Source organism: Chrysochloris asiatica, unplaced genomic scaffold (genome assembly GCF_000296735.1).
Source record: "Chrysochloris asiatica unplaced genomic scaffold, ChrAsi1.0 scaffold00138, whole genome shotgun sequence".
Taxonomy (NCBI): domain Eukaryota; kingdom Metazoa; phylum Chordata; class Mammalia; order Afrosoricida; family Chrysochloridae; genus Chrysochloris; species Chrysochloris asiatica.
The window spans coordinates 1,088,403-1,114,634 of NW_006408656.1; the positions used below are offsets into that span (position 1 = coordinate 1,088,403).

Consider the following 26,232-nt stretch of genomic DNA (forward strand, 5'->3'; position numbering starts at 1 on the left):
TCTCTCTCTCTCTCTCACACACACACACACAAATATACTTGTTAGGTGCCATCAAGTCAATAATGTCTCATAGCAACCCTATGCACAACAGAATGAAACACAGCCCGATCCTGGGCCAACCTCACAACTGTTGCCACGCTTGAGCCCATTGATGATGCCACTTTGCCAATGCATCTATCTCATTGGGAGTCTTCCTCTTTTTCTCTGACCCTCCATCTTACCAAACATGATATTTTTCTCCAGCAACTGGTCCCTCCTGACAATATGTGCATAGTATGAAAGATGAAGTTTGGCCATCCTGGCCTCCAAGGAGCACTCTGGCTGCACTTCTTTTAACAAAAGTTAGTGGAAAAACAGAATTAACAGAGAATGGAATTTTTCCACCAACTTTTTGAAGCCCTTCGTTATGGATTGTTGTTGGTGTTGTTAAGTACCGTGGAGTCGATTCCAACTCATAGTGACCCTGCACAGGGTTTCCGAGGCTGTAAATCTTTACCGGAGCAGAACGCCTCATCTTTCTCCCGCAGAACTGCTGGTAGTTTCAAACTGCTGACCTTGTGGTTCACAGCCCGATTCATAACCTCTACGCTTATGGATTAGTGACTAAAAAGCCCAGGCTTGTAGATTCAGAGACCCTGAATCCGAATCCCCACTGCTGTGTGACACTGAGCAAGTAGCTTAAAAGTTCTGTGTTATTTTCCTCGATTCTAAAATGGAAATACTAACAGAATCTACCACATAGAGTTCTTCAGAGGATTAAGTGACACAAATATTTAAATATTCAAAAGCATGTCTGGCACATAGTAAGTGCTCAGTTGATGTTAGTTATAATTACTATGATCATTATTATTATCACCCACACCCCAACAGTGACAGGCTGTAAGAGTGAATGCATTCCCACACCTCAGTATCACACACAGGGACCAACACACACCTGCAGGACACATAGTCTATTCTCTCACACACATCCATACACTCCCACCCACTTTAAAGCAACAGTATATGTAATTATGGCATTTGTTCTATGCTTGCTTTTTACCTCACATTAACTCTCCCAATAACCCTATTAGAGTAGGAACTAGTAGCAAGCTGTTGTGGGGGAACACATATTATTCTGAACATTTCCCAGGTAAGGAAACTGGAGCCCAGAAAATTTGAATAGTTTTCCCAACATTCCAGAGTAAGTCTGTCCTGAAGCTGGGATGAGAATCTTAGACCCCAAGCCCAAAACATTCTCCAGCAGGCCAACAGCCACACACACATCACACACACTCACACAGAGACACACTCAAATACCTGGAGACAAGAGAGTTTCTACATCCAGGTAAAGACCTGCCATGCCAATTACCCAATGCGAATGCCCTCAATTCATATACCACTCACTCTGGCCAGGTCCCAGCCACACCCCATCAGGTGCTACCTCTCCAGTTGCTGCAAGGCTGTCTTCATGGATTTCACTTGCTGGAAATGGCAGGACATATCTGTGGCCAACACCATCTCGATGACCAGGGCACGTAGCTCTCTGAATGGACAGAACCAGAGAAGGGACCAGCCCCCTCAGCACTACTGCTGAGCAGGAGGTCCTGGAAGTGGGAAGTAGGGGGGTGGGGTGCAGGGCTCTCTTAGGAATGTCAAGTCCTGGCTTCTGCTCACACAAACTCATCTCTGGTGAGGTTGATGAAAATGTTCATCTCATCATCCTGCATCATTCGGAAAACAGAGCTGATGTGATGATTCTCCAGCACTGAGCGATCATTGTAGAGGATGGCGCATTCTGACCTACAGAGTCAAGCCTCTTGTCAGGAGGGGGACTCTGGAATCCCCACATCTCCACTTGGCCCCCCTGCCCCTGCCATATCCCCACCCCTCACTTGGTCTGGATGTGGAAGCTGTTGGTAGTGCCTGTGTGTTCATAGTCATGGATTGCTGCAGCAAAGATGATGGCCAAAACCTCAATCTCGGACAGGCAGTGCTAGAGGAAATGGAGAGATGAGTGTGGGTTGACCTCCTACCAGTCACTACCTAAAGACATCCACACTCAGGGAAGACCATTCAGCTCATTCCTTCCACTCTTCAAGGTCAAATCTTGGGCTAATGCAGCCATCTTTCTCCACCCCTAGAATGACCACAAACCTCCCTCTATCCCAACCTGCAGCATTCCCATTGCATCCTAGCACATCCCCAGCACTGCCCAGGAAGTTGTGGTCACTGGGGAATCCTCTAGAGTTGAATCAACCCAATTTGACTGTATAGAGACTTTAGGCTGCCAAAGGGGAAGAATCAAAGGGAAACACAGAAATAGGAGTATAGTTTAGACCCCCATTTGTCCAGCCATCGGACCCTGAATCACAACAGTTATCTCCAGGGCACCTACCACCATCCCTGTGCGAAGCAAGAAGCAATGGACTGTCTGGGTAACATCAGCTGCATGGATCTGGTTGTGATAAGGATTCTTGTACTTTCCATAGCCTGTCTCCAAGGCATCCAAGAAAGTCATCAGAAACACAGTGGGAATCTGCAGGAGGAGGAAAGAAATGGAGATAGATTCAGGATCTGCAGGAATGGCAGGAGGTTGAGGACAGCTCTTCCAAACTATCTTCTTTTAGAAGGTAATGTGGCATCGAAAGAGCACAGGCCCTGCATGGTGAACCTAGCCTCATAGCCTGACTCTACCACCTGCTGACTGTGTGACCTTGGGAAAGTCCTGTGTCTCCTTATGCCTCAGATACTTATTTGCAGAATGAGGATAATGCCACTTACCTTGAATTTAATGAGATAAGTACAAGGCACTTAGTAAGTGCTCTCTAAAGAGTAGCTATAATTATCCTTATTTCCCTAGGGCTTTTTAGAAAAGGAAAACTTCCTTCCTACTTTCCAACCAGCCCACCACACTCCCAAATTCAATACCTTGCAAGAAGGATTCAGAAGTAGGGGAAAGGATACGATGACCTGGAAAAGACCTCTCCAGTCAGATATAAAGCACCTCCTCCTCTGAGAAGCTTTCCCTGACCACCTGCCCTCCACATACACCACACATACACACACACACATTGCAAGATCCAGAGCTCAGAACTCTGTCCAGCTACTTCCAATTCTATCCAGGGCTCTACATATGTCCTTGGGTATGTCTGCCTCCTTTAAATGAATGGAGGCTCCCAGGGAGCAAGGCTGATCTCTTCACCTGTCCCTGGATCTCCCAAGACTGGAAAGGGACTGAGGTTCAGGACTTGGGGGAGTTTCTATAGAAAGGAGCAATAGAAAACATAGAAGGTGCTCTGCTCATCTATCAGACCCTCACATCCCCCACCCCTGGAGGGCTGTGCCCCAAATTCAGGAAATTTTAAAGGACTGTTTCCATAACGACTGCCCTTGCTTTTGCGTTGCCATGGCACCCCTAGAACGAAGGGAAGGGGAGGGGAGGAGCAGGGGAGGGGCTAGATGCCCAGGAAGAGAATGTGGAACTTGAGAAGGTCTATACCACCAGAGAAAATTAAACCAATAAGCAGCCCTTCTTTTTCTAAGTGCCTTGAAGCCAGGCAAACAGGCTGGGCCAACCCCAACCCCATGTAGCTACTTGTGTGAATACCCAAAACCCAATCATTGTGGAAGGCAGCAGAGTTAAGTACAGCTGTATCTAGAAAATATCTGATAGCCAGTTTGAAGATATATGAGCTGGGAAAACTCTTAGGAAAATGAGCGCCCTGTTATTCTCTATCCTGCAGAGGGCAGGATTGGTGGGGAGATAGGACAGGCCTCAGGGAGTTACTGAGAAGAATCCCAGTGGAGCATCTCAGGGAAGTTTTGGAACTGCTCTTGGGAAGGGTGGACAGTGAGGAGTCAAGGGTTCAGAAGAGGCTCACACACATTACAGTCTGTTAGACTCAAGTGGAGGCAGAAAGGTGGATGGAATGGCTTTCCAGAGCCATCTGGGAGGGGACCCTACAACTCACACCTTGCCTACCCTTCTACAGCTCCCTCAGAATACATTCCTTTACCATCTACTGCCTGCCCCACTGAAGTATAACAAACAGACTATAATGTGTGTGAGCCTTTTCTGAACTCCTGACTCAAATATCCCTACTGACTTTTCCACCCCCCTCCTCCTCACCCTCCCCACTTCTAAATGTGTGCTTTCCATATTGTTGTTGTTAAGTGCCGTTGAGTCGGTTTCGACCCATAGCGACCCTGAACAGGGTTTTCGAGGCTGTAAATCTTTATGGGAGCAGAAAGCCTCATCTTTTTCCCGCAGAGCAGCTGGTAGTTCCGAATTGCTGACCTTGCGGTTTGCAGCCCAATTCATAATCACTACACTACCAGAGCTTTCCATATAGAAGTGGGTTTTTCCTGACCCTACCCCCTAAAGATGTTCCCTTCTAACAAAGGGCCTGGAGGGAAATGCCATTCCCTATCCCTCTTCCTAGCTAGCCCAACTGCTAAGCAAATGGAGTTCACACACTCTCATAGAGCCCCAGCCCAGGGTCCTCTCTATAACATTCCTTGGACAGAGACCAGAGCTACTGGGGACAGGAGGAAGTGGCCAATTTTGTTATGTCCCCTGCAGGAGTCTCCTGAGGAAACAAACTGAGACTCTCTAGTCCTAAAGGGCACCAGCTGACAGCATTTGCACTCCAGACCTCTGTCTCCACACGCAGGAAGGAGTGCTGAAAAGGGGAGGTGAAGTGCATACCATCCTGGGAGGACAAGTTAGGAAAAGAAAGCAGAGAGGACAAAGGTGGGAATCCCAGGCTGGATGGCATCAGACCCAGAATAACCCCCTAGAAAGGAGTAAACAAAGTCAGAGACTGGGACAACAGGAAGAGAAAGACAGGCAAGACTTCAGGGAGAGGAGGTTCTTCTCTGATGGAGATTGAGTTAGGAAGCCTCCAGAATCTTGGTTGGGAAGCTTTTAGAAAAGAAGTAATGGGCGTGAAGAACCCTGACTGGAGACACAGGTAGAATGATGCCTAACCTTGAAGCGGCTGATGAGGCTATGCCGAGTCAGCAGCTCAAAAACAATGGTCCTCAGAGCGTGGTCATCTGCTGCCCGGTTCAAGGAAAAGACGTCAAAGCACCAGACATCCAGGTTCTATGAGAAAACAATAGACTAGGCAAGGAGGTTCTCAAAATGAACTTTTCAGCATTAGAAAGGGTTGAAATTAGACTTCAAATTAGAACTTTCCAATGAGTACAGGAGTCCTGGTGTAGCGCTGTGGGTTAATGCGCCAGACTGCAAAGCCGTTTGAACTGCAAGGTCAGTGATTCAAGTTCACCAGCTGCTCCTCAGAAACCCTAGACAGGGTCACTATGGGTCAGAATCGACTCAACTTCACAACAACAACAATGAGTACAGAGACTTGGGAAGCAGGTGAGAAAAGGGTCTCTTTTTTCCTAGATATCTCTCATCAAGGTAGAGATAAGAACATAAGGGTTTGGTTTGGGAACATGCAAAAGGTGTTTGAGGAACATGGGAATGACAGCTAAAAAGGAGAGGCAAAAATCATGCAATTAAAAAGTCTGGAAGTCCCCATGGTTATTCCATCCCCCAATCTTCTCTTCTTCCCCCCCCCCCCCACCCAAAAAAAAACCAGGGATCACCTTGAGACAGTGGAGAACTGCAGTGGAATGGGTGGGACCCACAGACGTGTAAGTTCTCCGGAACATCCTAAGGAAGGATAAGGAAAAGAGGTGCAGGTGTGAAGGTCTGGGGAGTGACAGTCTGGTTATGTGGGAGTGTAGAGTGGAGGGGTGAGCCATGAGCACATGGGATCATAGAACTCATGGGGCCCTAGAAGACCAAGGTGGCTTGGAATGAGGGGCACAGCTGAGGCAGAGGGAGTTGAGAAACCTCACCGCTCCACGAAGATCCCAGCTTGCACGGCGTGCACGATGCTTCGGAACTTAGGCTTCTCCTCTGCTCTCCGGCCTTTAGCTCGGGCTTGTTGGGTGAAGGTGGAGGCCAGCCAGTCCCGCACCTCTGAAGGCACAGCATCTGACCGTAACTCCTGCAGCTCATCCTCGGTATCCAAGATTTGCCTGAGACCCCGGAAGGGGAGTCACAGAGGAGAGAGAGAGCAGGTATCCAGTCACGCCCACACCTTAGTAACTCTCATGACAACTCTCTCCTGTCTCTGACTCCCACTTGCCTTTCTCTCGCTTTATCTTTTTTATTTCTGTTTTTCTATCTGACGCCTCCAAATCTGAAACAGGTCACTAAGTGAGCTAATGAGTATCCCAACTGGTGAAGTATTCAAGCAGGCAATGCGATACTACTTGTCAAGAAGTTATAGAGCGACACTGTCCAAGAGAAGGAAAATGCAAGCCATGTAAATAATTTTAAATTTTCTTAAAGGCACTAAAATTGAGATTTGTTTTCATGACAAATCATATTTAACCTAACATAAATCCAAAATATGAACATTTCAACGTGAAATCAGTATAAAATATATTAATGAAAATAGCTTTTTTTTAAGACTTCAAAATCTAGTGCGTAATTTACATACATATCTCAATTCAGCTAGCCACATTTCAAGCTCTTAGTCCTGGTATGGCACTGTAGAATAAGCACTCGACTGCAAAGTCGGTTTGAACCGCAAGGCTGGTGGTTCAAACCCATCAGCTGCTTCTTGGAAACCCTATACAGGGTCACTATGAGTCAAAACCAACTCGATGGCACATAACAATAGCAACAACTATTGGTCAGGGCAACTCTAAAGGGAGTCTTGTGCTGGAGAGAAGGTTGGAACTAGATGAGCAACAAGGTCCCTTCCAGTTCTGAAACTGGCTTCTCTGCTTCCTGACATCTGTGCATATCTGTATCTTTACATCTCTCTGTTTATCCCTATGCTTCTTTATCTCTGCCAACATTTCTACCTAGAGCTTTTTATAGCTACTACTCCCATTCCCTTCCTGTCTGTCTGTCCAGCTTTCTGATGCACTCCCATTCTCTGGATCACTGTGTCTGTCTGTAGGTCCCTCCTGGTGGCCCAGGTGCATCACTCTCACCGAGTTTCATTGATGTAGACAGCCTCCAGCAGAGAAGCTGTGTACTCCAGGTTTTTCTTCAACTCCTCGATGTTTACCTCCCCATTCTCCAACTGCTTCACCATGTAGCGCAGCCTATGGGAGCAGACATAGACCTCCTGCTTAAGTACTGGTACCTCGTCATGAGACCACAAGACCCTCTGGTAGGGTACATTTCACAGAGACAGCCTGTCTTCTACCAACAATTAATCATTCTAACAATAATAAATGGAGTCCTGGTGTGGTGTTATAGCATAAGCCCTGGACTGCTAACTACAAGTTCAGTGGCTGAAAGCCACCTACCATTCCTCAGAAATCCTATACAGGTTACTTACTATGAGTGGGAACTGACTTGGTGCCACTTAACAACAACAATAATGATAGCAGCTAGTATGTTTGATGTGGCACCATAGGATATGCACTCAACCTCAAGGTTGTTTTGAACTACAAGGTCGGCGGTTCAAACTCACCAGCCACTCCTCAGAAACCCTATACAGGGTCGCTATGAGTCAGAACCAATTCGACAACTACAACATATTATAGCCAGTACCTGTATTAAGTTTACTTAGTCCCAAAACTCAATCCCAAGCTTTTCCTGACTACCATCTTCACCCACCATCTGATCCCTTACCACCTTCTGTTTAGTCAGTGTTTCCTGCAAACTCTTGTTGAAACTGCCCAGACCCAGTCGAATGAGGCAGGCACAAACCTCAGAGTGATGTTTTGGGAATGATCTATTTCATTTGGTTCATTGCTAAAACTGTTCCGTTGTTAAAACTGATTATTTTCCCCCATGAGAGAGGGTGTTGGGATCAACAGCAACCAAAATAGCAAAATAGCCCCCAAGATTCTTGTTTTTGTCATGGTGAGGACAGGGGTACATGTTTATAGCTCCTCTGTCCCTGGCAGGGACAGCAAAGACACAGAACAAAGACCAATCGGAATCCTTTGCCGGGCCTCCCTCCATCCAGGCAGAGCTAATGGATTATGATTCCAGAATCTGTCAGTCAGGACAAAGCAGGATTAACCCCTGCCTCCCCAGTCCCACAGTTATGGTACCTGTCCCCTGCTCCTGCCCTAGCCATAGCTTTCTCCACAGCAGAAGTGGTAGGGGTAGAGCCAGGAAGATGAAAAGATGTCATTTACTGGATGCTTTCTTTGCCTGAAGGGATGAGCCCCTCATATTTTGCACTTATGAATTCTAGGGGTTGGTGATTAACTGGGAAGCGTCTTAGAAGCCTTGCCAGTCCAGCCCAGGCAATCATAAAGCAAGCAAGCTCTCTGACAATAGATGGTGGGGGTTTTTTTGTTTCCTTTTTTTTTTTTTTTTTAAGCCATTAAGCATTTTCTTCTCTTGCTCCTTCTCTAAGCCCCATCTTACCTCAAAAACCATGAGGGGGGTAAAATGATGGTGATCACAACTCCCTGCTAAGAGGGGCTTCAGAAGCCAAGGTCACCCCATGAGTCAGAGAAGAGAAGAGAATGAGTCAGGGACCAGAGGCTGAAATTAGCATTAGATTCCCAGGGAAGCCGGGGGGAGGAAGAATGGCATTCCTGAACAGAAGTAGCTCTAGACTCCTGGGGTCTCAGCAGCTCTGGAATACAGGGTACACTCAAAATAGCTAGCCCTTGGAAGAAGCATCACAAGTCAACTCTCACCTGTGGGCCCAGCAGTCCTGGCTGACAAATCTGAATACAAGTGGGGAGAAGGGAAAAGGGGCAAAAATGGGAAGTGGAAGAAGCTGGCGGAAGAGACAGTAGGCTCCTTAGAGGGCTATCTTCAAATCTCACTTCCAGCCTTCCTGCTGTACTGTCTCCAAGTGGAAACAGCTGGTTGTTTAACCAGAAAGAGAATGATGTAAATTTGAAGGTTTTAGTAAAGCTCAGTCCCAGCTCAGGTTTCATTAGAGAGGAGAAATGAAGGCTTGGCAACACAAAAGACTTTCCTAGCCAAATGAGTTAGGGGGTACCTTAGCTTGTCTCTCCAAGTGTTCCCACCTAGAAATCACAGGACAGAAAAAGTGTGCTCTGCCTTTGGGCCAGACACAAGCATAGACTGCATGCTCCTAGTTAGTTCCCTCCAAGAGGGCCCTGAAATCTAGGGACTGCCTCAGGTCCCTTCACTTCCCCATGTACCATACCACCATCACTAATCTTCTCTTTACCCTGCATTTGTGTCTCTTGAGACATTCTGTTGGGGACTTGCCTAGCCATGCCTGGTTGTCCTTATGGCCCCGGCCTGAAGCAGGTCTCAGAGCAAGCTCTTATGCCTGAAGCGGCGATTCTTGCTCTGAGCCCTACTCTCAGCCATCCACTTTTCATTCTCACATTCCCTCCAAGAGGGCCCTGAAATCTAGGGACTGCCTCAGGTCCCTTCACTTCCCCATGTACCATACCACCATCACTAATCTTCCATGTCATTCAGCCACCAGCAGTTAGGGCCCACCACCAAAATTCCTTCCGTTTTATTCTTAACCCATCACTTGAAACAGGCATCCCAAAATGCACAGGCTCCCAAAGTGAACAGCCCAGCCCACGGGTGCTCATCTGCATGTATTCACATAATCACTAACAAAGCTGCCAGTTCTACATTTTAAAAAGTGACTGCTCCTACATTCTCTCATTTTATTCTCACAATGGGCCCATGAGGGAGGGAGGCTGGAAGGAATTGCTAGCCACCACCACCCCAATTCCTACCCCCTCAGACCCCCTACCTCCACCCAGCTCCAATGCAGAAACCAAGGCTCAGAAGCACCTAGGGCACCATGTACTGAGCACTGGTCTAGGAATCCTATGTTCAGACTTATCACTTACAATGAGCCCTTGGGCAAGTCACTAACTTAATCAAAATGTGGTCCACAGATCACCAGCATCAGAAGCACTTGGGATACTTGTTAAAGAGAAGCAGACTTCCTGAGAGTATGTCCAGGCATCTGTATTTTTAGCAAGCATACCAGATAATTTTCAGGCACATTAAAGTTTGAGAACCACTATTATAAAGCTTAATTTTCTTCATCTGTAAAATATAGATGATTTTATACCAATCTGATAGGGTTGTTAAGAAGAGAATTAAATGCACTAATGCAGAAGTGTCTAACAAAGTACCTGGGACATAACAAAATGTGATGTGCATCAGAATGAGCTGACCATCAAGCCCATACTGTGTGCCTTCTAAATCCAACAAGCAGTTGCCTTCTCCATCCCAAGTCCAGATGGAGAAATGTGAGTTAGATGCCAGTTGCCATGGAGTCAATTCTGATTCGTGGTGTTTCAGAGTAGAACTGTGCACCGTAACATTTTCAATGGCTGCATTTTTGGCAGTTAATTATCAGGTCTTTCTTCTGAAGTACCTCCAGGTGGACTTGAACCTCCAATCTTTAGATTAGCAGCTGAACCCATGAACTCATTAACCTTTTGTACCACCCAGGAATTCCCTAGTTTAGATCAAACAAAACAAAACCCACTGCCATTGAGTTAATTTCAACTCGTAGCAACCCTATACTACAGAGTAAAACTACCCCCACAGGATTTCCAAGGCTTCTTTATGGAAGAGATGCCACATCTCTCTTCCATGGAGCGGCTGGCGAGTTTGAACTGCTGACCTTTCTGTTAGCAGCTGAGAGTTTAACTATGGCTGCATCATAGATCCTTCTAAGTTAGATGCTCAAACCAAACCCACTCAAGTCTATTCCAACTCACACCAACTCTATAATCTCTAAAGTCTTTATAGTCTGTTGAGCCAGGGGTTCTTTCTAGGCTAGATAAAGGCTGGTAATTAGAAAGCCACCTAATAAGGGAATGGACCAATGATAATAGCCATGCTATTTCCTATTTGAATAGTCCTTAACCTCATTTGAGCCTTAAGATCACCTTACAGAGGTGGTTTTGACTCCTGGTGTGGTGCTGTAGAATCAGCACTGGACTGACCACAAGGTCTGCAGTTTAAACCCACCAGCTGCTCTTCTGAAACTATACATAAAGTCGCTATGAACGGAACCAACTGAAAGGCATAAACTTGTCAAAGGTCACACAATTTGTTACTGGCCTACAACTTATACTAATGGAGCATAACTGTGCCCAAACATAAGCTATGTTGGGGCAGAACAAGCCCAATCATGTAACTAGCTCAGAGAGAGGCTGGAACCCAACCACCACAGCTTCTTGAGTCTCAGACGATCCATCTTTAATGAAATGTTTATGTGTCTATAGTAGACTAGGAGTATCTTGATGGCACTGACAATGACTTGTTTATCTTGGCTTCCTTACAGCCTTGCACACAGTAAGTGTTCATTACATAAATAAAAAGGAAAGGGGGCAGTTTAATCAGGTTTGAGGCTATCGCCTAATTAAGATTTCTGAGCCAGGGTTTCTGGAGCTGTCATGGTGAGCCTGAGGTGGAGAGTGAGGTCACAGATTAACTTTAAACACTCTCTTCTTCCAAGTTCCTCCTCCTCCCCCTACCTCTAGATCTTGTCCAGGAGCTCCTGTATAGCTTCTGGTGAAATCTTAACACAACATGATCCAGACACCAGGAGGAGGGGGTTGAGGAGGAAGAGAAAAATGAAAGAACGAATTTGACAAGCTACGAGTCCAAGAAGGGGTCAGAATTCAGTTAGTTGGAAGGATCCAAATGCTCAACTTTACCCTCCAGAAATTCTATAACAACACACATACACACCTGACTTTTTAGCTTGTGAGGAGTCTCTTATTCTAAAGCCCTGCTAGAGTTAGATCTCCCCAGACCCACCTCATCTCACCTCACCATTTTTCTGTAGAAAGCCCTTCTTTTCCACCCACATCAATTTTAACCCAATCTCTCTGGTTCAGTCCTTAGGTATTCTGACACCAGAATGGTCATTTTCCCTGTAGAATAGGATGCTCAACCCTGTCCAGTCCTCGCTCAAACTAAAGGAAAACGAAGCTTTCTTGATTGAAAATTTCTTCTACCTCCACACACGCCCCCCCCCAACTCCTCCCCCCCACCATTTCTCTCTCTTTTACCTTCAGTCCTTGCACTACAGGAAAAGTCTCAGATCCTGACCTCTGGAAAAGCTGAGCCTCTCCTAGCTCTAGGCAGCCAACTGAAGGAGAAGGCTTCTGATAGTATAATTCTAACACCCCAAAAGAGTTCTGCTTCCTCCCTCCCATCCCCTAACCTCAGTTTATTTCTCAGGTTCACTGCATGGCTGATGCTCTAGAGCTTTCCAAAGCCCCCGCCCAAGTTTCCAGCACCCACACTCCCAAAAAGGAACTTAATGACGACAGGGAAGTCTCAAGTCAGAGGGCTGGGAGTCAGAAGGGGAAATCTTTGGGGTTCTTAAAATAAGATGAGGTTTCTGAGAGCTAAGAGATCCTAAGGATGCTGGGAGGAAGGGGTCCAGAAGAAGAGAACACAGGGAAACACTGTCATGTGCCATAGACAAGAGGAAGAGATTTTAAAAAAATAAATGGGAATGGGAGATAGAAATAGGCAAATAAGGTGAATGGCAATATGGTTGGGGTAGGGTAGTTGACCAATGGTTACATATCACACACATCATACAGAGGGCTGTCAGGTGTTGCTCCCTCCCCTCCCCCAAACTACAACAATTGGTGGGCCCCAAAGTAACCAGTCCTTTTCCTCCCTTCTCCCTCATCCCTGGAGCCTACCTGAAGATAGGGCCCTGGAGGTGGCTCCTCTGAACAGGAACAGGGGTTGCCATGGGAATCCAAGTTTCCTACTTCAGAGCTCAAATTGTTGCCCCTGGGGCCCCAGGGCCCCTATGGGGAGTGATTCCTTCTGAGGACCCTAACTTTCTCTTCCAGGTCCCTACAAAATTGTGTAAACTGACCAGAGAAAATTTTGGGGAGGCGAACAAGGAGGGGCCTGACTGAAGGAGGAAGAGGGGAGTCATCAAACAGAAACCTAGCCTCCAGGAACTGGGTGAGAGGCCTAGGGGAAAGTTTCGAATCTGAATCAGACTGAAAACAAGAATCCGTTCTCAGAAGAATCCCAGAAAGGACAGAAATAGCACAGGCCGGCCCTCGCTCTGGGGAGGTGGGGCTCCTCTTTGGGGAGAAAGGGTTAGCAGGAAGCTTAAGGGGGCAGGGACAGGGAACCACCCTGAATCTGTGGATACTGGAAGAGACGGCTACAGGGTCTTTTCCCGGGCTATTCTATAAAATGAGCTTTAATATTATATGAATGAATGGAAACAGGAGGATGAATTTCCCACAGAATCAGAAATTGTAGGTAGGGGGTTGCTAAGCTTGTCAATATTGTTAAGTGCCATCGAGTCAGTTCCGACTCATAGCGACCCTGTATAGGATTCCCTAGGAGGGACTGGTGAGCTTGAACCTCCAACCTTGTGGTTCAACCTGACTTTGCAGTCCAGCGCATTAACCCACAGCGATACACCAGGACTCCTTGCTGTAGCTAGGAGGGTCAGGAAATCCTTACACAGAAACCTCATCAATGAGGTGGGGGTAGGATGCCTCATTCCTACCCCCACCCCATTGTACCCCTCTCCCTGAGGCAGTGCATGAAAATCAGGAGGACCTGTCCAAGGAAACCAAGAAGTTGGACAAGTTACTTTAACACTCCCAAACCCGTTTCCTCATTTGTAAAGCAGTGGTTAGGAGATAACTGTGAATTAACTAAAGGTAGGTGGTTCAACCCAGATGTAGGGGAGAACTGATAGGATGGCGCAGTAGGTGCCAAAAGAGGAACCCAAGAGAGGCCTGGGGAGGACTCCTTCTTCCGCCCCCAGACTTAGCTCTCAGGTTAGGGAGCAAAGAAGCCCAGCCTCTGCGGCGAAGTGGATGTGCGCACACAGCCCCAGCCAGTCTCCCGATTGGCTGGGAGATGACATCACCAAAACAAGTATATTGGGGCTTCGATTGGTCAACTGAAAAGTTGGGCGGGGTTAAGAATGAGCGACTAGTGTGAAGCCAAAAGCTTCCTAGGAAAAGAGTTCAGGCGACTGTGATCTCCTTAATCTAGGATCTAGGACTGGGGTTAATATGGAAATGAAGAAATGGGACTAGTGAGGACGAGTATGACAAGAGAAAATGAAATGAGAAGAAACAGGCCAAGAACTGGGATTTTATGACGGGAAGTCTGCATACACTTGCGTGCATACACACACACCCCCAAAGCAAGGAGAGATTAAAATACCTTGTCACTATGCCAAAGCTTCTAAGGATTATAAACAAATGAAGTTTGGAAACCTGCTGTTTCTCAGCTCTACTGAATCCTGGGACAACAGTAACAAGAGAAATGGAGATTAAATACTGGAAGTTGTTTTCTGGTAAACTCCGAAGGACCATGAAGCAGGGTTGCTGCAGATTTTGAAAGAACGGAAACCCTCCCTAAAACCATCTCATTCTCCCTGTGCCCTCTAACCCCCGCCGCAAGCAAGGGGATGAGTCATTTGGCCTGATCTGTGGACATGCTGGCTTGGAGGGGGTTTGAGGGAACGAGTTAAGCAGGTGGTAGCAGTTGCATACAGCCTGGACCCCCAACCACCTCTAAGCCAGACCAGCTCCTCTCCCTCACCTTGTCCCCAAGTTCCAGGCTCTGCCACTCTAAGCAAGTAGGCAGGAACGTCGATCCTCTTACAGAAAAGGTAGAGATTTCCTAGACTGGAAAAGCATTTCAGAAGATATCTTGACCATACCTCTGCTCACTTGCCCAACAGAAACAAAGCTGATTGGACAAATGATCTCTCACCTCTACCTCTTTCTTGCTCTCTGTCTTGCTCACTCACTTTATCACCTACCCAGTGTAAAATTGAATAAATGTTCCTAATATGAAGTAGCATTGAGCAATCGCTCTCCTCTCCTGGGGAAATTATAAATTCATATATACACACTCACCCACACGTACACACACCTCACACTCTGCACTCACTGTCTGAGCTAAGGAGACTCTTACCTGGCTGGGAGGCAGGGCATGGATGTGATGACTCCAGAAAAATGCCAGCATTGGCTTTCCTCTACCCTTAAATTTCGTTTAAATACAGAAAGGAGCCCAATCATAATGCCTGCTGCCCCAGTCCATCCACAGTTTTCCCTAGCCTACACTGAAGTAGGAGTTGGGATGGGGAACAAAGGAGAGGAAACTCTGCCTGTGGTCAGAGAAGAAGTGAGTGTAGGAGTGGAGGTTTTCCTACACTGGGGAAGGGATTCACTGGGTAATCTCAAGGCTCCAAAATCTCAAAAATGGAAAGAACCAAGGAAGTCATCTAAACCCAATAGAACAAGGACAATTAAAACCAGAAAATTTTTCCCTAGGTTTTCCCACTCTGTATGATTGAGTCCTACTGTGGCGCTGTGGGTTAATGCGCCAGACTGCAAACCATTTGAACTGCAAGGTTGGCAGTTCAAGTTCACCAGCTGCTCCTTGGAAACCCTATTCAGGGTCGCTATGGGTCGGAATCTACTCGACAGCACTTGACAACAACAACAAATGATTGAACGAGTCACTTTGAGTTCCAGAGTTTTGTCTATAAGATGGGTAAATTATGGGTTTCAAAAGTTCGTGGAAATATTCCATTTTTCTACAAACTCTTTGAAGCCCCCTTGTAATACGTGCTTCACAGAATTCTTCCAAAGATCAAATGAGAAAGTACCTCAGGAACTATAAAGTGATATGAGAATGCAAAAATTATTTAGTTCAACCCTTTACTTGGTTAGCTCAGCAAATGTTTCAAGAAATCGTCCATGAGCCAAGTCCCACAGGCCCATCCTTGTGCCCGGGACCCCTGATTTCCCATTCAGGCTCTAAATGGCACTGGAACCGTTTGTGGGAAAGCCCTGGTCTCCCCACACACACCCCCACTACGGATGCCCAGGCCGTCTCTCTGGCTCATGATTCCACAGGGACCAGGGAGGGAGTAGAAGCAGAAACTGGGGAGTATGCAGAACATGGAGCTCCCAAAACCAAGAACAATCAGACCTCCACCTCACAGAGCAGTCCCTCTCACTCCCCTGGCTTCCTATTGCTATGCAAGCAGCCCTAGTTCTGGCAGCTGGCTGGGCAGAGTGGCGGGGGTGGCTCCAGAGATAAAAATAGCCCCTTGGTGATAGAGCTAGGGTACCATCCTGGAAGATGTCAGGGCTCAGGTTGACATGGCAGTGCTGGGAGGAGGCATCTAAGCACTGGAGAGGATTTGGGGTGTCAGGACCTGGGGGAGGTCAAAGAGGAGCAATGATAGTGGGTCAAGCACAGAAAACCAGGAGAGTGAAGGGAGACAAGGAGAAGGGTAGGAGGTACTAAGAGGTCAGACAGAGAAGACATCTAACAAGTGTTCATACTCCAGTAACAATCCAGATGAGAAAGGGAATAATCTAAGCAGCTTGAACTTTAACCCTGATGCATACAAAGTCAGGTGCCCCAGCTTCCAGCCCAGCACACAAAAGGAGTCCCCTCTCCCTCAGACTTCAGCCCTTGAGACAGGGAGAGAGGTGGTCAGAGAAACGTAAATTGGAGAGGAGGCTCCAGTTCACTTGCCCACCCTTCTCTTCTCCTTTCCTGAACTACTGAGTTCTGTTCACTAACCACTCTCCACATGGACCACCTTGACAGCCCTCCAGACCACATCCCAACAGATGTACCCAGCAGATGTCCTGTTTCCAGGGGACCTAACAGATGTTGAATGCAACCTAGAATGGGAAAGTGAGTTGGAAGCCTGGCACGGGACTGACTGCAGATAAGATAGAAGTAGCACTAGATTGTGATCAGCAGAATCTGGTTCTCGTCCCATCCCTGTCCTTCACCTTACCTCCAATCTCTGGGCACCAGTTTCCTTCTCTGTAACACAGATTCCGTGCCAGGCCTGAAAGTACTAAGGAAGCAGGATGCCTAGGTCTCCATTCCCAGATTCCAGAGTCGGTTCTTTCTGACTGACTCACTGCTTTCCCTAACCCAGCTCTAACCTGATGCTTAAAGGAGGAAGGTGGCTTTTTTCTTTATCATAGGAAGGTCACATCCTAACCCCTATGAACGTTCCAGGAAGTTTTTCTGCACATCTATCTTCAATCCATTTTGCTGCAACCAAATCAGATTTTCTTGACATTTCAAATAAGAGTCAAAAATGAACAAACTAGAGGGATAAAAGTCTTTGGGGTGAACTTAGTGCAATCTGACTAATTATCCTTCTTGCAGATTGGAATTTCTAAAGCTGCTGCATGGTAGAGAGAGGGTCAGGATTTAGGGAGCTTGACAACACTATTGGCATGCATGGTCACTTAGTCACCCCAGGTCCCAAGAAATTTCCAAATAAGATGGGCATGAAGGAGAAAGCAAGGAAGGGGTTGCTAAGCTATATGCAAGAGCTGGTAAATAGGGGAGCAGAGAAGCCAAGGAATAGAAATGAAAGGAGAAGCTTCCTTAGCCCTCAGGTCCGGCCTGCCAGAGAATCATTGAGCCCCACACACGTACAAGCCAAGCTCCATTCCCAACTTAAATGGTGCCAACACCAGCTGGCAGCCTAACCACTCCACTGCAGCCACCATAATTATTTGCGAATGTGACTTCTCATTGCAGCTGCGGAATCAACTGACCTGGGAGTTTGGCTATATCCAACAGCACCACCTGAAGCACCCCACTTCCAGCTTACCCCAGTCCTATCCCCCAGTGTCTCCTTTCTGGATATGCTCTGGCACTTTTCCCATCGAGTCTGCTTCTCCATCAAAACCCTTATCCCAGTTCCCTCAGTGAACGACTTCAGCCACATCCAGGATGCTGAAGTAGAATCCTAACTTGATGTTTTCTTCACAGAGATAAGCTCCTTAGATGTAGCAAGAGCTGAGGGGAGAGAATCAGGAACAGGATGGGGGGTGGGGGGAGGTACTGGTGGCAAAGGTACAAGACCACTGGCATTAGAGAGCTCCATGAACTGAAGGGATAACAACTAATTTTCTCCTTTTTTCTTCTCAATAAGCCTTGCTTTTTCTCAATTCCCAACTTTTCCCCTTCCCAGAATGCTCTCTGACCATTAAGTCTTCCTCCCTTAGGAGGCAATTTCATTATCTCACAACTTCCAGTCTCCCCAGTTGTCTCACCTCCACCCCACCTGCTGCCCTGCTTTCTCTACCACTGTCCTGAGGAGAGTTGGAAAATAGCTACTCAACTTCCACACTTGAGAAAATCAGCCCCCATGAGAGTCAAAGGCAATTACTTGGCTTCCTCTCCAGAGGAGCAAGGAAGATGAGGTCACTGAGAAGGCGAAAGAAAGGCCTTGCAGAAGAGAGGAGCTGAGGCTAGGCTCCTAAGAAGGCCCCAAAGGGTACCTGCAGCAAACTTACCTTGTATCATTACCACAGCAACACTTGGGTGAGGGATTTTCTGATTGCAGCCAAGAAAAGAGAGGAGTAGGAGAACTGAAGGTGAGCTTGAGAGGTTGAGTCAAAGGGATGGGACAGAAAGGAAGTGGGAAAAGAAAGAAGAGCAAAATAGAGCCTAGCAGAGGAAGAGAAATGAGGGAAAGACAAGGTCAAAAGGAGAAAGGTCAGAGGAGAAGACACAAAGGAAATCAGAAAAGAGGAGGCTGAGAAGGAGTTGGAAACAAATCCTCAAGGATTCCTTTAAAGACTCAAAAGAGAGGAAGATCAGTTTCAAGGTTCCCTGATCCTCCATTCCAGTCTGAGAGGTGAGAGAACAGAGTGAAGAAGCTGAGGATATAACATTCACTTTATCAACTTAAGGAATTCTCTGGATAGAGGGCTGGTCTAGAGACATCCAGGCTTCTCCCCTACAAAGTCCCTTACCTGTCTTCCAGTCCATAGTACCACCTTCCCCAGGCCAAAGTGACAGAGACAGCCTAGAGTATCGAATTTCTTCTCAAGCTATCTCCTGTGGTTCCTGGACAAGCAGAATGACATTTGGTTCTAAGGGATTTTAGAGAGTCTTTAAAATACAAGAAGGTGGCATACCTTATTGTAATAACTCCAGATCTAGGAACTTCCCCCCCAATACTTCAGACCCCACAGGACACCCCTCAGGATTCTAACATCCACCATCCACCAAGTTAGAACTACAATCGCTCCAGCATTTCTAAGAGATAAGGAGTAAGTCGTTCTCCTTTCTTTTGGCCTTAGTGGCCCATACCTTTGTAGGAAAGTCTTCCTCCAATCCCAACTAGCCTTCTATTCTCTAAGTTCAGACACCTCCCATCCCCCCCTCCAGACAACCATTCATCAGCAAGGCTCTCCCAAATCATGTCCCAGACACCAGGACTCAAACCTATTAGATGATTCCTATTCCTCCTTCTTGACTCTTGATCTTTCTCCCCATTCCAGTCAGAGGTCACTCATTCATTCCCATTCCCCTGCCTCTGTGCACAGCAAGATTTCCCATGCTGAAGGATCTTCCCTATACATGATATCAAATGAGTAGCTGAGTTTCAGAGAGATCAACTGACTTCAAGTTCACACAGCTAGTAACTGGGACCTGAACTCAAACTCAAGTCTTTGAACTCCAGTATATATGTTCATCCCCTGCCAACACCCAGAATCCCTATTCCTTCCAGCCACCTTTATGAGCAGAGGTTTGTAAAAGTCTTCCTTTTATCTCTGATTTCCCCTACCATTGCATTTCCTCTTCACCTTGCTGCAAGAATTATCCACTTTCTACCACCCCAGAGATAACATGAAAATCTTTGTTCAAGACAAAGCTGATAGAGGAAATAGACCAAAGTCATTTGTTGGGGCCGGGGTGTGTGTGTGTGTGTGTGTGTGTGTGTGTGGAAGGTAGAGAGAGAGAATGGTCAGGTTTAAAAACCAGGGAGGAGAAATTGCCCCTGCCATGGTTAGAAACAAGGAGGGTCTAGTAGTGGGAGGAAGGCATTAAAAATCATCCCCGTCAAGGCTTAGAAGAAACGATGCTCCTTTTCCTCCATAGGTCCAGGGAGCCACAGTTTATCCTGCAATCTTCACAGCAGCGCCACAGCTATATGCAGAGGAGGAGGACGGCAGCACGATTTTCAAAACTGGTAAGAATCACAGAAGCTCGCTCCATGGAGCATATACAAAAATGAGGACAAAAGACAGGGTAAGTCAATGAGGAACCCAGTCCAGTCCCTCAGCTTCCCCTTCCCACCCACTGGATCACCCCAGGCTTGTCAAAAATTTTGAGTGAGTGTGCCCCCCACACACAAACACAAGATTACACATATGTGTCATCCCATTACCTACATACATATACATCATCTCGCTCATGTAGAAGGACATTTTCACGTAAGTGCATATCTTCCCAACACAGATATATTAACACACATGCCATTTATAAATATACACAGAGACATCACCATGGATGCTGGACACAAAATGTCCCTGACACATATGTCAACCTTTCATACCCAGACACATAAGTATACATGTCAGGCATGCACAATCACATCCTAACACAGCTCAGTCACACAATCCAAGTAACATGGTTTCTGTATCCTCTCTGTAACTCTTTCAATTCCAGATTCTGTCCCAAGGTCTCCAAACCTCACACCTTTGAAATATCACCCCCTCAAAAACAACATCTCCTTTCCATCCCTTTTCCTCACTCCCTCCCTCTGTATGCAGATACATACGCACTACAGGATTAGAGAGATAGCTGGGCTCTATGACATAAGCGTGTATATTCATTAATTCATTTGTTCTTTCCTTTACTTAACAGCATTTACTGAGTCTCTATTATGTTCCAGGTTACCACACTAGACTCTGATGAAACAAAGGATGAGCAATTAAAAAAAAAACAATACACACACACAAAAAAACACCTGAGTCCTTGTTCCAGCTCAGTTACAATGACCTTGAACCACAGCTCAGGATATTGAGTTTAGACCTTGAGGTTCCTAGATGTATATTATGTAGGGGGAGGAGAAAAGAAAAGGACTGTGTCTACACTATCTCCAAGGAAAAAGAAAGTCTTGCCTAAGGACCACCCCCCAAAGAAATGATCAGGCAGAAACCCAGAATAGTACATTCCACCACTTGGTTGAGGAACCAAGAGCCTCCAGCACTCTTCAGACAACTATGTGATGGAGTTGAACCAGATTATACACTCCTATGGAGCAAATACCATGTCCATTTTATTCAACACTGTATCCCCATCATCTAGCACACCACTTGGCTCAGGAGGCACTCAATAAGTGCTTACAAAATAAATGAATGAACTAAAAATGACAAACCAATCTCTGTTCATATTTTTCCTTGATTCACAAAAAACATAGAAAGTGCCCTCTACCACTATCGGACTCCTGGTGTGGCGCTGTGGGATCAGAACTGGACTGCAAACCACAGGGTTGGCAGTTCAAACCCACCAGCTGCTCCTTGGAAACCCTATACAGGATGGCTATGTGAGTCGGAACCCATTCCTTGGTACTTACCACCACCTCTATTAGCCCTCCCCACACTTTCTAAGGCCTGTTCTCAGAAAACGAGTGGACTGACAAGTAAAACCCTTCATCTTAGAGATACAGATGCTGAAAATCATCCTGCCAACCCATTTCCAGACTGCCTTTACTGACCTCTCTCATGCCTGAGTGTTTTAGTAGGCTTAGTTAAGACAATGTTCCTCCTACACAGAGGTGAAATCCCACTGATCTCTCCAGCACGTAATTTTTCTCATCTCCTCCAGATTCTAAATTTATCCTGGCAGGGTCTTAGTGTGGGACACAGAATTCCCAGATATCCTTCCCAACAAGAAATGCCCTAAACAATTATATTATTGGATTTTCCTGAGGTAAAACCACCAGGTCCAGCCTTCCTAAAGAGAGTCTAGATGTCCTAAATTAAAAATTAAAAGCTCAGAGGGGGAAAATAGGATGTCTTGAATAGTGGAATCAAAAAAAAGAAAAATTAAAACTATCTGTGTTTATTTCCATTCAGTGCCCCGTCCTAAGATAATCATGTCTACCCTCCTATTTCCAGACTAAACAACTCCTTTCCTGGCCAATTTAGGAACAGGTGGTCATGGGGGGGCGGGGGGCAGTGAAGGAGTCTTCTATTTTTATTTCTAAAGAAGGAACAATTTTTTGCCCTCTTCAAATATCACCCAATCCTAACAGTTGGAGGAACTTCTCCCTCCTATCCAGCAAAAGTCCTAAATTCTTTTATTCCCTTTTATCTGATTGTCAAAACCTCCCAACATTCATGAAGTACAATCAACTTGTGGTCTACCTGGATATCAAGATCTTTTTCTGCTTTGAGAAAGAGAACTTGGGAATCTCTTTCTGGTGAGCCAAAATCAGGAGATAATACTTTTCTGGATAAGTGCTTGCTTGTACCTAGAATTCTTAAGGATCAGACTACTGGAGTGAGTGAAGACCAGAATAATCAAATCAATAGCATTAGTGATCCTTGTCCACTTTAATTTCATGTAAGGACACCTCAGCTAACACACTCTGTAAGGCAGCTGTTTCTATTCCCTTCTCTCTCCAGGTTGAATGCCTCCTTCTTGGTCTTCTCTCACCACTGAGCATTTCTCACTTTAAAGGAAAAAACAGCAATTCATTTTCAGGAAAGATTTATGGTAAGGTGTGGGAAATAAACTAGTAAAACCCACTTTTTTAGAGTATGGTTACCTGGGATGAAAACAAGGAAAGTAAATGCTGATCTATGAGGGTTATGGGATGCCATCCTGAGATGCCTTAAATTTTCCCACTTCTAGACCCTGAGGTCCCTTCTTTGACTTTCAACTACTTCCTTACTTGCCACTCTCCCCAGCTCAGTTACCATTAACAAAGCATCATTTTCCATCAAGAATAACCCAATGCTCCTCCCAATAAAAATCAATTCAATCCGGTTTTCCATTTCTTCATCCCAGAACTCATTCCAAGGCTGCGCTTCATAGAGGCCATTAAATTACATTGGCTAGAGGCAGTAAGAGGGGAGACTGAGAAACACATTTAGATTCCAAGCTTTGTTGCCAAGTATATCTCAGTGCTCCCTAAGGCCTCTCTAAGCAACTAGTGTATAAGTCAGACACACCTGCCCAATATAAAGGTGTCATTTATATTGCCACAGGTGAAGTATATCAAGAACAACAATCATAAGCATCTATCCATCCCCCTCACCCAATCTCATCTTCCCTGCACCAAAATCCAGAAATGGAAAGCTTTAGTATAACTGGGGAGGGGATAGATTCAGGGGCTAAGTTTGCTGTATTTTCTCACTTAATAGCCATTCTTTCATCTCTTGCCTCTTTCTTGGGGCCAAGGGACATCATCTCAGGGAGAGGGGCACCTTCCTTCACTTTCTGATTAAGGATCAACAGCCTGTGGAAATTACCCAGTGGCAGCAGACTGAGAGATAAACATGCTAGATGACTTTGTCTTTGACCCAATCCTCTCCTTCTCTAAGGAGCAGGAAGAAAAGTTGCCCTCTACCCCACCAGAAAGGAGCCCTGGTAGCGTGGATTACGAGCTAGACTGCTAACGACAAGGTTGGCAGTTCAAATCTACCAACTGCCTTGGAAACCCTATACAGGTTGGAACCCACTCTGTGGCACCCCACCCACCAGACTGGAATATGAAATACTTGCATCCTTCTTTTCCCCCATTTGTTCCTCCCCACATGCCCTGGGCCTACAACATTAAAAAAAAAAAAAAAAAAAAAAAAAATGCCTAACTGTGCTTGGAGCTCTTGGGAGACTCTATATAAGCAAAAAAGGCTTTGATTTAGCCAGCTATCTTGACTGTCAATCTACCTTTCTTTACCCCCACCCCCAGTTCCAGCTCCCAGGTGGTTCCCCATTATTAATATGCAGAGTGAGCTTCCAGGCCTCAGGAGAGAGGAGCATCTTCTCAGGCATGAACTCCCATCCCCAGTCAGTCAGATGCAGGAGGTAGAAACTATCAATCCCAACCAGGATGGATATTACCCACAGGTTGGCACAAGTAGCCCCGTGCACCAGGTCCGCAGCTTTGTGCAGTCATTCTCCACGCATCTGTGACCCAAAGACACTCATGCACATATGTGATGAGTCTCACATTTACACAACTCTGCACACATGGATACGTGTGAGTCAGCCTGGCACCACCTGAATGCTGTCCGTCTGCAGCTCTGCCACACAGCACATACCGTGTCGCCTCTCCACTGCGTGTGTCACTCCGGGGTCCACAGGCACACGGCTAGCGTCGAAACTCCTAAATCCCCTTCAAGCAGCCGGCTTGTACCGCACATGCCTTGCACATGTGGCCTGGCCATGCGTGTCAGGGCCGTGTTTCCTCGCACCTGCCAGTCCGTGTGCCTGAGAGAATTCACCATTCGGCTCCGACTATTCTCCGCTACAAACACACACACACATTGCTCCCTTACGTCCCTTCCCCCCACTCCCTGGTCAGGGACTCACAGAGACCGAAGCTTAATCCACATCTTCTTGCTGGGGGCTGACTTCAGCTCCAGGGGTGACGGGCAATCCGATTCCAGCATCTCGGGAGGGCTGCGCGGGGACAGCTCCATGCTCAGCCTCGGTCTGCAGAACAGAAAGCGGGGACAGGACCAAGCGCCTCAGCCTCGGCCCGTAGTCGGAGACCCTCACTCCCCTCGGGGTCCCTTCCCACCTGCGGCTGGCGTGGACCAGCCAGGCTGGTGTCTCTGGACGCGGCCCAAGCTGACAGAGCTGCAGTTCTGCGGCTTCTCCTCTCTCGGGTCCAGCCGAGCTGTGGGCTCCCAGTCCGAGCTCTCCGCGCCGCCGCTGCCGCTGCCGCTGCCGCCGCTACCACCGCCGCCGCGCGCTGCCAGAGCCGCCTCCTCGCCTCTCTCTCCTCCCTCGGCCAGGTCCTCCCCACCTCCCCGCTCCCCCTCCCTTCTCCTGTGCCCGCCCGCCAGTCTCTCACTCAGCGCAGCCTAGCCTTCCTCTCCCAAACGAACGATTGGAAGGGGGGGGGGGGGGGCGCACACACACACACACTCAGGAGAGAGCCCGATGACGAGCGCACACATTACAGGCTCTGGGTACGAGTGGCTACTGCTTGTGCCCCGCGTGGCTGGGTATGTGAGTGCGTGTTTACAGAGTGCAGGGCAGGCGGCGCACAGGACTTCGGGGTGGGTGGTTGTGTGGGTTCGCTTGGAGTGTGTTTTGAGTTTCAATGCATGTGTGTGCGGTTTCATGTATCCACGTGTGCCTAGCTGCATGTGTCCCATGTGTGAGGGAGGGGTAGGGATGAGCCCAGATCTTTACTTACAGAACCAGAAAACTCTGACTGAGTGAACCCAGTCAGAACTGAGTTTGTCCTTGAAGGGAAAAGTTCAGGGTCAGCTCTGACCTATATGATGGCATCCCACACCTCCCCCTTCTACTCTCCCTATCTGAACATCACTCTAGCCTGCTTCAGGGTACCTCTAACTACTAACCCTAACAGATGGAAATTCCTCGCAAGTTCAAATCTCTCCATATCAGACCTGGCCTACATATGACTCCACACAGTCAAGAAATCGTGCCTGATACTCACCTCCATCACTCCTGCATCTGGGTCCAGCTCATTTCCTCTTAACCACCTCCAGTGAAAGAAATCGACAAGCTAAAGGTCCAGCACAAAACAGCCTAGCTGTTTAATAAATATTTCCTTGTGTAACAACAAATGAACTGGAATTTGAATTTAAAATCTTAAAACAGAGCAAAACTTTTATTCCCCATCCTTCCTAGACTCTTGAAGAAACCACCTCTCTTCCTTAGGATTGCCCTAGTCCTTAATGGCCACTTACTTTGGCATTGGGGAAAAGCCTATGTAAACAGAAGGTGGGATGTACGTACATATTCACTAACTGCTGGGTCCAAAGCAGATCAGTAACACAAGACCCCAGAATGTACATTTTAATTTCAAGAATCTAGAGATCAGAAGGACTCCTCATGTGGCACTGTCGGATTAGCACTGGACTGTGAACCACAAGGTCAGCAGTTCAAATCCACCAGTTACAGAGGGTCCCAGTCCCTATGATTCATAATCAACTCAATGGCACTTAACAGAGATTGTAATTGTAAGGAAGGGTGACTGGAGAAGTTATTTATTCTAAATATCTGGTAGAGGCCCCCCTCTCCTGGCAATGAGTGAAGAAGAAAACAGCTTCTCACTGCTGATACTCTCACCATAAAAGAATTTCCAAGTTATATCAGGCTTTCATATCTGATGAGACAGAAGTATCAACAGAACCAGCTCCCAGGTAGTACAAAGGCAAAAGGGGAAGGCAATCAGACATGGAGGAAAAAAGTAGAAAGATTCCTGGCACTTCCCT

At 46.8% G+C, this 26,232-nt stretch overlaps 1 protein-coding gene across 3 annotated transcripts in view; it reads right to left on the reverse strand.

Annotated features, from left to right (window-relative positions):
• The window catches only part of PDE1B (phosphodiesterase 1B, calmodulin-dependent), a 29,124-nt gene extending 4,419 nt beyond the window's left edge, over positions 1–24,705 (reverse strand). Inside the window, exons 1-10 of one of the 3 annotated variants that reach the window (XM_006869918.1) lie at positions 24,561–24,705; positions 24,350–24,472; positions 7,003–7,116; positions 5,851–6,033; positions 5,596–5,662; positions 4,970–5,086; positions 2,375–2,515; positions 1,872–1,972; positions 1,654–1,779; positions 1,421–1,522 (exon numbers count right to left, since the gene is read on the reverse strand). In XM_006869918.1, coding sequence (XP_006869980.1) covers positions 1,421–1,522; positions 1,654–1,779; positions 1,872–1,972; positions 2,375–2,515; positions 4,970–5,086; positions 5,596–5,662; positions 5,851–6,033; positions 7,003–7,116; positions 24,350–24,459 — 1,061 coding nt within the window. In that variant the 5' untranslated portion in view covers positions 24,460–24,472; positions 24,561–24,705. Of the gene's footprint in view, positions 1–1,420; positions 1,523–1,653; positions 1,780–1,871; positions 1,973–2,374; positions 2,516–4,969; positions 5,087–5,595; positions 5,663–5,850; positions 6,106–7,002; positions 7,117–12,669; positions 12,831–24,349; positions 24,473–24,560 lie in introns of those variants that run through there. The other 2 variants (XM_006869920.1, XM_006869919.1) reach the window with 2 other exon arrangements.
• Positions 24,706–26,232: the final 1,527 nt, after the last annotated feature.